Raw genomic sequence first — 13,065 nt, 5'->3', positions numbered from 1 at the left:
AATTATAAGAGCAAAGCTTTTCTATTTGATTAGTTAATTTTATGACTTGACTCCCTGGAGACTGGAGTGCCTATCTCTTTATATAGGAGCATGACACCTTTGTCTTTAGTTTCAAGTATCTCTGGTTCAGTTCAGTCCCAATGTGTATTATTAGAGGAGGAGAGAGGCTGTGCAACTGGAACCTGAATTTATATATGCCTTCTTATTTGAAACTATTATGTCCAGTATTCTTAGGGGTTTGCAAGTTATCAGCTGAAGACTCAGTGGCCCATTTGCATCTTTCAACCAGAAGTTGAAAAACATATTATATTGGGCACACAACTGAAAAACTACATCAGTCTCAAATTTCTACCTGGCTACATAGATAGAATATAGCTGGGTTAGAATATAGCTGGGTTTTGATTACAGTTTTAAACAGTTCTTAAGGAACACAGATACATAGACATAGTCAGTAGTCACCTACACAGAAATTAATTTATTCCATCCATGTCTTTCAAAATACTAACATGCCTTTTATATGAAGCAAATGAGATTAAAAATGCATACAGATTAGGACAGTACTTCCACAACCATATAAAGAAAAATCTTTCTGCTACCTTGAAGTAAGTAGCAAAACAAAGTGGGAATTAAAAGTGGGAATTGCCACTCTTAGCTTTTTGATACTGTTAACAAATATGAATTATATTTTCTGAGGAAATCTACCTACCTGGTTCAGTAAGCAGCATACAAAACTTTTATTTTATTTGGGACTTCCTGTCTCAGAAATAAATCTGAATGATTTGAAAGCTATTGCAAAGCATTAAGCATTCAAAATCATTAAGAATGGGCATAACTTTAAAAAATATACCAAATACTAATTGTTCATTACCAACACAGACCATACTGTCTCAGAGTAGCAGCCCACGGAGTTCTGTACATGTTCGGATACTTGTTTGCTTAGTTCAACCAAACTTTTTCAGTATGCAACTGGATAGGGGAAACTTTTCTTCATACTGGTCATTGGTTTTGCCCTTCAATATGTGCATCTGCTTATATTTGTTCCAAGCTGCTTCCCTATTTTTTATTTATTTTTGCGGTAAGTCAATTAATAATTCTGTTAGCCTAAAATGCCATTATTACTGTACACTGAAGAAAGCTCTGTTTTTATGATGCTTTATGCACCAGATGACTTCAGTAACTAACACTCTCAATCTTCTAAATCTGAGATAAGATTCAAAGACATGTAAACTGAAGTAAAGTAACACAGTGTGTGTGACACAGTTACTCCACTGTGTGGAAAAAAAATTGATAAGTATGTTAAATATGACGAAGGGGAAAGACAGTAAGTAGAGTGTAGAGGCAGCCTACTTGCTCACAGTCTTGTTCAGTATTTTCCCTTGTTTTTAGCCTTCCAGCTTTCTCCCAAGTGGTTCCATATGCTCCAGCTGAGCCAGTTTTCCTCTTACTATTCATATATGCTACCTCCCAGTTCTTTAATTCAGAGGCTAAAGAAAGGAGAGTCACAGATTACGCAGATTAATGGTCCAACATCCCTCATCCTCCATATACCTTGGTAGCAGCACTGGCCTTAAACAATGGCTAGATTTACGGTCTCTTGGGGTCATTTCACCTCTGTAACACTCCTGATGATTTTACCCTATCAGCCAGACCAAAGAGAAAGCAGCCCTTAGAGCCCAATGTTCCTTCTACAGCAGTTTCTACAAGGCCCCATGGACCCACAAGCTTTCAACTCCTGAAAAAAGTGTTGGGGTAGGATTTACACCTATAGATCAAGAAGAGAAAGCTACGCTCACATAATTTTCCTGAAGTGTGTTTTATTTGTATTTAAGCCTACCCATGTATTCTCTTAGTGATTTACAATCTTAAAACATACTTTTGACTTTATTTTTAAAAGCATTATAGTTCACCTTTATTATCACATGTTAAGTCTTGCAGCGAATGCCAAGGATTCCATTACAAGGGCAAAAAGCTAGCAAAATGGGCAGCCACAGCAAAGAGATCCTACTGCAGAATACGAATTAAAAATACAACCAGTTGTTCAAAACAGACTCCCATTTGCCCAGTCTCTTATTCAAAGACAGGTCTGTTTCATGCCTGAGGGTCTCGGCTGCTTTAACAAAATAAAAACAAGAGCTAGGAAAAGAAGTTGAAAATCTTACTTTCCCACTTAAGGCCAAGATTCTGTAATTATTCAAGGGGAGCTGAAATTAATTACTAACGGGTGCGCTTTATCATTTTATCTTTCATGAATCTTGATGTTACCACATTATTTAAAACAGCTGCAATTAGCTCCAGCAGTTTAGACTTTCAAGGTACACAGCTCCTCTATCTAGATCTACCTACAATTTCCTTGCCACTCCTGGAAAATTCCCTCCTATCCTTTATACTGTTACATCAGAGTATTATTTTTGCATTGCACTCCTTACTTGAGTATGTTCTTTTGTTCCAGTGTTTTATGCACCTACCCATCTGCCCACAACTGTCTAAACTGTTACAGCTTTGAAGTATGTCAAAACAACTCAAAGGTCTTTCAGACACTTAGAAATAACCCAGCCACCTCAGAGACTGAATGGGGTTCCAGGAGTATTAACAGATCAATAAAAGGCATAGGACTAGCTGGAAAAGGGCCAAGATTTTTCGGGGTATACGGCAGGAAGGTAAACCTCCTTAATGTAATCAATTCCTTCCCTCCTTTTTCCTTTTCATTCCTTCCTCTTCTCTCACCGTATCCTTCCTCATCTCCAAGAGAATAAGCACTGAAATAATTAAATTTTTCCCCTGCCCCTGAGGACTGCACCTTGACGCAGCAGGAAAGCTCATATGTCCCTATAACCCTTATAGCTATGCCAGCAGGAACTTTTAACTAGGGTCATTTAACCTGAAAAGGTCAAAGTAGGAACCAGATGAAAAGCAGCCCACTGGCCATCTAGACCTGGGGGAGAAGGAAGTAGGAGAAAGGAGGAGGTGAAAGAACAGGCCATCAAGCTACTCTCATAAAAACGGGAGGGGAAAAAAGAGCCAGATAAGTTCGACAAAGTAGCAATTCTGGCTAACAACAGGAAAATTACTTAGGTTAGAATCATATCTTTGCTCCAACTGAAACCTTACAGATTCACATTGTATTCATTGTGCTGTTTTAGTTCTGACTGTGATCTTAATCAAGAAAACAAATGCAGATGATTTAGTTGCATTGCATGCAAGAATCATTCAACACAGCTATTGTAGGAATAAAGGAAGTTTATTACTATACCTGAGCACCCAAGTCTTGAAATTCTTTGCAAGCTTCTGGGAACACATCATATGCAATAACCGGATATCCATGTTTCACCAGGTTTTTTGCCATTGGATTTCCCATGTTACCCAGCCCAACGAATCCAACTGGGGTTTTGGAAGCCATAGTCCTAGAACACACTGATTTCAAAAAAAATAAAGATCATTATATTTCTATTTCAGAGTAATGCGCAACAATAACGTAATAAAACCTACCATGAAATCTGGTTTCAGTGATTTAAACAGCTTTATGCTTAAAAAAAAAGTGGAAATGTGAATCCTATTCTACACAGTTTAAACCGTAAATTATAGTTCACATTGGCCCACAAATACAACCCCAGAATGATTTTTCTACATATCAAAGAAAATTATTGTAATTAGGAAAATGTGGGTGTTTCAAAAGATATAGTAATAAAGCTGAGCTCTGAGAAGAGCTCAAACACAGACTTAAAATACGCAGGATTCTCTCTATTTTATTAGGTGTCTAAATCCTAAACTGGATATGGAAAATCCAACTTTATATATATTTTACAGACTCTGTATTTGCAACTTCGCTTGCAGCCTTGACATATAGCACCTGTTCTCTAGAAATGGACCGAGGCTGCCACTTTATTTCATGCACTTCCTCACAAATAACTGGATTCTTCTGATCCCATCAGATACAAGCCACTAACCTAAAGACGAAAACCTCCATACTAAATCATGGTAAACCCTTTGAGCCATGTAGTCACAATTCAAATACTGAAAATTAGAACAAAATATAGTATAAAAACAAAATCATGAAGTCTTTGCAGGTATAACCTCTATATTCTATTTACCATACTACCAAGACAGAACTATGAAGCATAACCTACAATTTGTGGAAAGCACCACAGTTTCAGTGAGCTATCTTTTACAAGTAGTTAGTGAGTATCAAATGCTGGACAGTAGCAGCACTGCAGGCATTCGTCTACTGCAATCACTATCTCATTACTCTAAATCCAAAGGCAGCACAATTGGACAGTGACTAGATTTCTTTGCCAATTACATAAAATAATTTCTCCTTTACAACAAAGGAAAAAGCTAAGCAGAACAAACACTGAAGTGTGGCAACTAAGCAGCTAGAAACAAGGTTAACTAACTACAGAATTACTGTAACTCTGAAGAGCACATACAGAAAACGTGCCTAAGCTGGATCGAGACTCTAAGAGGTCTCAATGCTTAGCAAAGAATCCTCTCTAGGCCAATAACACTTGATTAATCATTTTAAAGTCTTTCTGACTTTAAGCTCCTACTTAGCCAGCAATGGTCATGCTCTTTCATCTGCAGCACTATTCTGAAAGTGCCACATTTAATAAATCAGGTTTGTTGAGAGAATTTTGTTCTGAGTTTCCACAGATGCCTGCAGAAATTACATAGCTAGAGAAGTAGCACTATTTAAAATAAATCTGCGCTGGGAAAATGCTTAGTGAAAACTGAGATAAGTCAGGAAAAGAGCACATCACTTTTTGAAGAAGTGCTTGCTACATGTCAAATCTAGGGAACAAAGAGCCTAAAACAGCATCATCAGCCATAGTAACCATCTTGGAGTCTTCTTCTCATTGTTTCTGAGACAGTCTTCCCCAGTCCCTCACACTAACCTAAAACTGCACCTTTTGTTAGCCCACAGCATCCCACTTCCCAAGAAGGTTCAAGCTCTAGTTTTAAGCATCTTTCTTTCTCTAGCCCTTAATACCAGTGGATCTTATTTACCTTGACTTCAGCAAAGCTCTCAGAACAGCTTCCTCTCATATCCCAGTAGCCAAATGAGGAAAGTATGGACTTGACTGCAAGACTGCCTGAAGGAAGAAATACTGTCTGGACTGTTGGGCTTAAACAACAGTGATCAGTGGTTCAAAGACTATCAACAACCAGCTACACGTAATGTACCTCATGGGTCAATATTGGTGCTGTTTAAAAATGTCATCAATGATTGATGATAGAACATTAGCACCCTCAGCAACATCATGTGTGACACCAAACTGAGGGGAATGGCTGAAAAACTGCAGGGCAAGGCTACCATTCAGAAAGACTGGAGAAATGGGCCTCAAGCAGTTCAACGAAGACAAATACATGTCCTCTGCTTGGGGCAGGAGATGTCACTGCAGACTGAGGACTGGCTTAGACAGCTGGCAGCTCTGCAGAACCTGTGGAAATTGAGCATGAGTCAGTAGTGCATCCTCGCAGGAAAAGGTTAATGACATTCTGCCCTCCATTAGCAAGAGCATATCCAAGAAGTCAAAGAAACTAGTGATTCCTCTCTAACAGCACAATACATAAGAGATGTGGTCAAATTGCAGACAATCCAGCAAACATCAAGTAACATGACTGACGAGTTGGAGAATATGGCCTATGAGCAGCAGCTGACGGAACTGTCTTGGTTGAGCTTGGAGAAGCAAAGGCTAACTGCAGTTTTCTGCCACCATGGAGTGGGAGGGAAGAAGAGTTACAGAGCAAATGAAGCCAGATTCTTCACAGATATGCACAACAATAGGACACGGGGCAAAGGCCAAAAGTTGCAACACAGGAAATTCTGTTTAGAAATCAGAAAAGTATCTCTCGTGTGGAAAAAGGTTCTGCTCTGGAACAGGTAGTATAGAGAAGCTGTGGAACTTCCATCCTTGGAGCAACCTTGGAACACCCCGAGCAATCTGATCTAGCTTTAAAGACAGCCTTGCTCCCAAACTTCAGTTTTCTTCATTTCTGTGAATTCCCAGTGACCTCACCAGAGGAATAAATCTGGCTACCAAATCTAGCCTCATTGTTGTACACTCTTCACCTTTATCCTGATCTCTTCTTTTCTCACACCACCTCATGGACATCTAACCATCACCTCAAACTAAACATCTTCAGAAAATTTTTTTTTTGTTATCAGTGCTGACACCAGCAGTGATGTCTGTCACTCACAGCCTAGATGAGCCATCCACAATCTGCTTAAATCTCACTGATTCATCCCTTGTCATATCTGAGATCTCAGCTACTTCACAACCTGGTCACTTGCCTCAACAGTCATAATCTTGCCTTGATCTTCATGGAAATGTTGGGAATTGAGAAAGACATTTTGCCCATGCCACTTTCTGTCACTCCTTCTCTGCATCCTGCCTGCCTTTTCTCTACCACGTCACATAAGACTGCTTTGCCTTGATGACTTTTCATGGCTATCATCACATCTAAATATTAAGACATCAACTGGTAATCGGACTGTAGTGACAGGCTTTATTGCCAACATGCATTTCTATTATGTCTCTAAGGTAAATATCCATGAAATTAATGCATTCTTCTACTATAAGGCCTCCTCTAAAAATCGTCATTTTGCAATATCCCCAGGCATGGTAACATCCCAGTTAGGCTGGGATATGAGGTGACATATCCTGACTGGTACTAATAGTTTTGTGTCATTGTATTCTATTATTTCCCCTTTTGTCTGTCTCTGTTGATTTTCTCTTGTCTTAGTTTCTGTTATGGGTTAACTACAATATATTAAAATCCACAGGAATTGGGAGAGAAGTAAATGTTAGAGAAGTACTTCAATTTCCCAGTCACTTTCTGACTTCTTAGTTTGGTTTAACTCTTCACAGCCCAGTGTTAAATTAGCCACTTTAAAATTACATAGTTTGATTAACAGCTTTGAAAAATCTCCAGATCCCCAGGCACTCAATCCCAGGAAAACTGCTTTAAAGCACTGATGAAATTGGCTCACAGACCTAACAGAGCTGATTTCAAGTACACCTGAATCAACTGCCTTTAGAATCGTGGCACATTTTTTTAATGACTACTTAAGACAGTGGGGCTTTGCCAAACACAGGATGTTTTAGAAGACAATATTTTTCACATTTTCATATTAGACAAGTCTCCACAGGTGCTTTCACAGAAAGTGATGTCCAGCTTGAATATCTAGATACTTTTCAGTATTTAATACATGGCACAAGCCCAGTTTTGAAATAATTGTATAATTCAAACATGTAAAGATTGATATTCTGCAAACCCACATACACGTATGCTTAACTAATCTCATCAACTGTATAAGCATTTGCAGAAACTGTCCCTGTGGTATTGAGTCTATTTTACTTCAACCATAAAATCTACAATAACCTGCTGCAATCATATGGCTGGAAAAACGCCCAGTCCACATTTAAATTCTAACAGAGGGCAGAACATCAGAAGTAGGAGCAATAGAATCTACTTTTAAAACAATCACTGATACCATGTGCAACTAATTCTCCTTCACTGGGAACAGAACCAGCAATATAGGTTACTCTATAGGTCAAGTTAATTATGAGCAAAACCAGCTAAAGCTACACTGAATCCAAAGAATTTGGGCTTTTCCCAGGAGATTCTTCATTATTCTCTTGAGAGAATATGTGTTTGCAGAGCCCCATGCCTATGAAGACTTCATTGATGAGGAAGACCAATTATGACCCTCTCACCACAACTGGGGCTTACAGATAATATAGATAAAAATGTTTTGCTTTGAAAAGTCAGCCTATAATAGAAACACCTGATCTAATCTGCAATTTCAGAACTTTAATTTTACCTTAATTTTTTTAAATTAAAAATTATTTTAAATTATTATAAAATTATTTTTAAAAATCAGCAAGAGTTTGAGTCTACAAATGTTTTTTCTTGAACAAAATAGAACAGTTTAACTTCAGAAATGCACAGATTGCAATCCTCTCCTTAGAATACGTGGTCTGTCAATGACCTAAAACTTGTCTTTTCAAGATTCTACACAAAGATATTGAAAGCAATTTTATTTTTAACCTGAACTATGACAGTTACAAGTTTAGATAATTTCAGATGTTTACATTTCGTTTCACATTATCTCCCAAAGTAATGACTCTTACAGTTTCAAGAAAGAATTCCAGCTCCAGAGGTACCCTGATTTCACTGCAAATACTAGACTGCACAAACACTATAATATGCAGTACTGAGGACATCTCTTTGTATTCAAACAAAAAGGAACTAATAGCCGGGTAGGACCACAGACAGCAGAGCTGGAAAAGGTCCAATATACTTGTACTCTGAGAGAAAGAACAGCCTAACTGGCCAAGAACAGGACTGAGAAACAAGTAACTTTCAAAATGTAATTTCAACTATATTACTTAATTCTTGGCCTTATAAAATCTATTTTGAATCATGTTCACCAAATGGCACAAGAGGTAATAGCCCACACTGTCCTGTCCCATAAGAATTACCTAATCAGAGCAGTTGCGGTTCATATTAATATTCCTAATCTCTCTGGATCAGTGAAACTTGACCTCTTTTCCAACCTAGTAGGTGAGCTTTAACAGGATCAGGGGAAGATGCCCAGAGGAAGCTCAACTATGAAGTTGCTGGTTATGCTTGGGGCTTTATGAGAAAGTACATATGAAGTCACTTGACAAGGAGATGGAAACATGATGACAATATGAGCCACTAAATGAAAGATTTTCCCACTGTTTTAGCATCTGAAGTTCTGGTACAAGCACAACAGAAAACACCACTGCTTTTCTGCTTCCTGCTTTGAAATAAAGGATCAGAGAGAGCTTCTGTGTCTTGTGTAGACTTCTCTATGGAAACTCATAAAACCTCTACTGAACCAGATCCTGGAGGAAACTAGATAAAGAAACATAGAAGTTAGAGAGGCCAGGTGCACATAGGTAGAATCTTTCTGCTCCTAGAAGCTTTGCCAATTTAATTTGCTCCGGGATCACTGGCTTTTAAAGGTTATGCAATGATTTTGAGAATTGCACTCTGCCAAAATAATAATTTAAGAAGATTATAATACTCTAAATTTGGCCAGCTCTACATTGAAACATCCCACTTGCTTTTTCTTGTCTCTGTAAAGGTCTACTGATCAAAACCAGACATGATATCTTGTAACAGTCAGAGTCTTCTTACCTCATTTTTCTTATCTGTAGCTATACTTCACTAAATGTTTGCTAATACATTAAACAGAAAACGTTATAGTAAGTACTTTTCACCTAAAAAGAATATCAAGTGTACACTTGATCCTTTAATTAAGTAATGTGCTGGACTTTGGAGCAGTAGGTCTTTCTGTCATAATCCTTGCTTAGTAATCAACGTTCTTTTGCACCAGAGCATGAAGTCATTCAACAGTTCAAACACAGCTCCTGCATCAGCAAAAGTACTATTTAACTACTAACTGAATGGGTCCCTACCACTCATCCAAAACTACTTGTCAGGATGTTTTCGTTCTCTAGTAGGGTCCTGTCTTCTTTGATGAGCAGCTCCCTCAGCTGATGAATCTTCATTCACCATAAAATCTTCCTTTCTCAGACACTATAATTCATTAACATCCTCTTCATCCCCCCTAGCAGTCCTCAGGAAGGGGATTCCATGTCAGTCAAAAACATATTTTAAAGTAAGATCATAGAAACCCCCTCCACGAAGCACCTTTGTCAGAGTCTGCCAGGGGCAGATCACAAGACCACATAGTCTCTATCCAACTTGCTAATACAAATACATATCCAAGATGCTCCTCTAAAATCTGCCCTCAGCTTTTTATTTTCCTCCTAGATAATTTAACAGTCTCTGGAACAAACATACAGAAGGAACAATCCATCATAGTCTGCACCAGCTGCAAAGAGCGACTGACCAAGTAACCAAGGAACGTTCAACAAGAGAATGAAGACAACCCACTCACTAACCAAGCTGCAGTGTGACAGCTCTCAGAGCTGGCAGAATTCCTTCACTAGGAGGTGTTTTCACTCAGAAGGACAGTTGATGAAATCACTACTCAAAAGACAACATTCAGACTAATTAAAATGAAAGAAAAGGATGGCAAACCTAATAAACGCATTAGAGATGGGAAAACCTTGACATATAACTAAGCAGTAGAGCTTAGCAGTAAAGAAGGCTTAATGCTTAGACCTTCATCCCATAAACACTTCTCAGAGTCAAGAGTACTTTCAGCACAGTCACTACTGACGAAGTAAGTCAGATCTTAAACTCTGTGGGTGAAATTCTGTTCTATGGAAGTTTCTTGGGAGAGTCACAATTTCTCCTTAGACTTAGTCACAGTTTCTTGCTCAGGTCTTATGGCAAAGACAAAGTGTATTTTTCAACTTTAAGGGCCAGTCTAGGGTTGCTTTTCACACTTATGCTCACCACCAAGAAACAAGATCCCCACCATCTGCTCTATATTAAACATGACCATTGAAATATTGACCAAGACAGTGTATTTCAAAGCTCCTACAGAAATATCTTACAGCTACCATGCACAGAAAGTTCAAAACACCTTGAAAGCTACTGCTTTCAATTGTGGTATCACAAAAGGTGCTAAATACACAAACAGGTGTCCTGTATTTAACACTACTTGCACATGACCAATATGCCTGCTGCACCTTAGCTATTACACCACAGCTGCAACTATAAAAAAATAATGCATTACTGTAAAAGAGAGAGAGAAACAAAAATAGCACTGAAAGCTAATGCCAAACTTAAGCATCAAATGCTTTCCATTCATCAGTTTAAATTTTTTAAAGTTGCTTACTTAAAAGTAATTGAGTGATTCCTGAAACACTTTGTTAAGTGTCAAGATTTCAGAACCATATACCATTTAAAAGAATCTACTTCTTTCATTTTGCTGCTTGAAACACCTTCACCTATGTGAGCCTGACATACAATAGCAACAGATACCTATCAAAATGACACTGAAAAAACTACTGAAGGTTTATTTTTAACCATTTACTTCAGCAATTAAATTGCTTGGAAATAGTTGGATTCAGAAAAGGTCTAGGTTCAGCTCTGCAAATACAGTCTTCCTTCACTTGCACCAAGAGGACATCTACAGTGTTTGCTCCTTCCACTGCCCATGAACCAACCACAGGGGAGGATCAGTGCCTGCGGAGCTGACACGGGAGCAAGTGCCGCTGGATTTACCTTCAGTTTAAGGAAACTACGCCTCGGATGCAATGACCGAGAGGGCTGAACAGCTCAAACCCACGTAACAACAAACATGTCACTGGTGCCACAGGAAGCATTTGTGGGCTCTGATGATTTCCAGGCACGCTATTTTAAGCAAATGACTGAAAACATCTATTAAGTCAAGCCACTCCGAAGCTCCGCGGCGGCCCCAAGTAACGCGGCAGCGGGAGCGTCCCGCGCCAGCCGTGACCCCTGGGGGGTCCCTCACCGGGGACGCCACACGGCGATGCGGCTGGGGAGCTGCACCGGGCCCGCCGCGCTCGGAGGGCCCGCGGCCGCCAAGGGCAGCGCAGCAGCTGCGCTCCCTGGCCAAGCACCGGGAGAGGCCCAGCCTTTCCCCGCCCGGCCGGCAGAGCGGGACCGCTGGAGCCGAGGGTTGGGGCAGGTCCTTACCCATCACCCGGCGGTGCCAGCGCCACCAGCCCGCAGGTCTCCCGCGGACCACCGCCGCGGCCATGCTGCGCCCCCGCCCGAGCGACCTCCGGCCGCCGCCGCCTTCCCCGCCGCCTCCACCACCCGCGCGCCGCGAGCGGCAGCCGCCGCAGCCAACCACAGCCGCCCCTCGCCGGGGCCCAGCCAATGGGAGCGCGAGGCGTCCTCCCCGCGGGCGGCCGGCCCCGCCCAGCGGCCCGTGACGGACGGGCCCAGAGCGCGGAGGGGGCGGGGCGGGGGCCGGGCCGGCGCGGGGTCATCTCATTGGGGTGTTGGGACATGGGATCCCGCTGCCGGCGGCTCCCGCCGGGAGGGTGTTCTTTTCTTACAGCTCTGCTTCTTGTCCGCGCCTGCCCGCTGCGCCTTCCTCTTCCTGCTTCACCGCCGGGAGGCACGTTTGGCTGAAGGGGGAGACGAACGGAGCGCCAGGTTTTTGGCAGAGACGGCTTCTGCTGCGAGACGGCACCCTGGGGGCGAGGGAAAAAGCCGCCTTGCGCTGTTTTGCCGAGTCAGGTGGCAAATAAGTTTTGACGCTTATTAGGCGTTGGAACTAGATGATGTTCAAGGTCCCCTTCCAACTCAGACCGTTCTATGAGTCTCTGACTGGCTTCGTCGTGGTGGTGGGTTTACTCTGGCTGGGCGCCAGGCGCCCACCAAAGCTGCTCTGTCGCTGCCCCTCTCAGCTGGACAGGGGGGAGAAAATAGGTCGAGATAAGGACAAGGAGAGATCACTCAGCAATTGCCGTTTTGGGCAAAAGAGGGTCAACTTGGGGAAATTAATTTGATTTATCACCAATCACGTTAAAGTAGGGTAATGAGAAATAAAGTCTTAAAAACCTCCTCCCCACTGCTTCCTTCTTCCTGGACTCAACTTCACTCCCGATTTCTCTACCTCCTCCTCCCTCAACAGCACAGGGGTCTGGGAAATGGGGGCTGTGGTGAGTTCGTCACACACTGTCTCTGTCACTTCTTCCTCCTCTGGTGGAGGACTCCTCATGCTCTTCATCTGCTCTATCATGGGGCCCCTGCCACGGGAGACAGTCCTCTATCAACTTCTCCAGTATGAGTCCTTCCCACGGGTTGCATATCTTCACAAACTACTCCAGTGTGGGTCCCATCCAAAGGATACCATCCTTCAGGAACAGACTGTTCCAGTGCAGATCCCTTGCAGGATCACAAGTCCTGCCAGCAAACCTGCTCCAGCACAGGCTTCCCACGGCATCAGACTCCTTTGGGCACATCCACCTGCACCAGCATGGGGTCCTCCACAGGCCTGCAGGTGGATCTCTGCTCCACTGTGGCCCTCCATGACCTGCAGGGGGACAGCCTGTCTCACCAGGGCCTTCACCATGGGCTGCAATGGGAATCTACTCACAGATGCTACTCCTGTAGACCCCCACTACGAAAACTTTGCCA

At 41.8% G+C, this 13,065-nt stretch overlaps 1 protein-coding gene across 2 annotated transcripts in view; it reads right to left on the bottom strand.

Annotated features, from left to right (window-relative positions):
* HIBADH (3-hydroxyisobutyrate dehydrogenase) overlaps positions 1-11,735 on the bottom strand; it is an 87,850-nt gene extending 76,115 nt beyond the window's left edge. The window contains exons 1-2 of one of the 2 annotated variants that reach the window (XM_032700466.1): positions 11,611-11,735; positions 3,251-3,411 (exon numbers count right to left, since the gene is read on the bottom strand). In XM_032700466.1, the coding sequence (XP_032556357.1) occupies positions 3,251-3,411; positions 11,611-11,674 (225 nt within the window). In that variant the 5' untranslated portion in view covers positions 11,675-11,735. Of the gene's footprint in view, positions 1-3,250; positions 3,412-5,001; positions 5,407-11,610 lie in introns of those variants that run through there. The other variant, XM_032700474.1, reaches the window with a different exon arrangement.
* Between the last annotated feature and the right edge of the window lie 1,330 nt (positions 11,736-13,065).

The sequence above is a fragment of the Chiroxiphia lanceolata genome, chromosome 1 (genome assembly GCF_009829145.1).
Source record: "Chiroxiphia lanceolata isolate bChiLan1 chromosome 1, bChiLan1.pri, whole genome shotgun sequence".
Taxonomy (NCBI): domain Eukaryota; kingdom Metazoa; phylum Chordata; class Aves; order Passeriformes; family Pipridae; genus Chiroxiphia; species Chiroxiphia lanceolata.
This window is presented reverse-complemented; position numbering and strand designations above follow the sequence as displayed.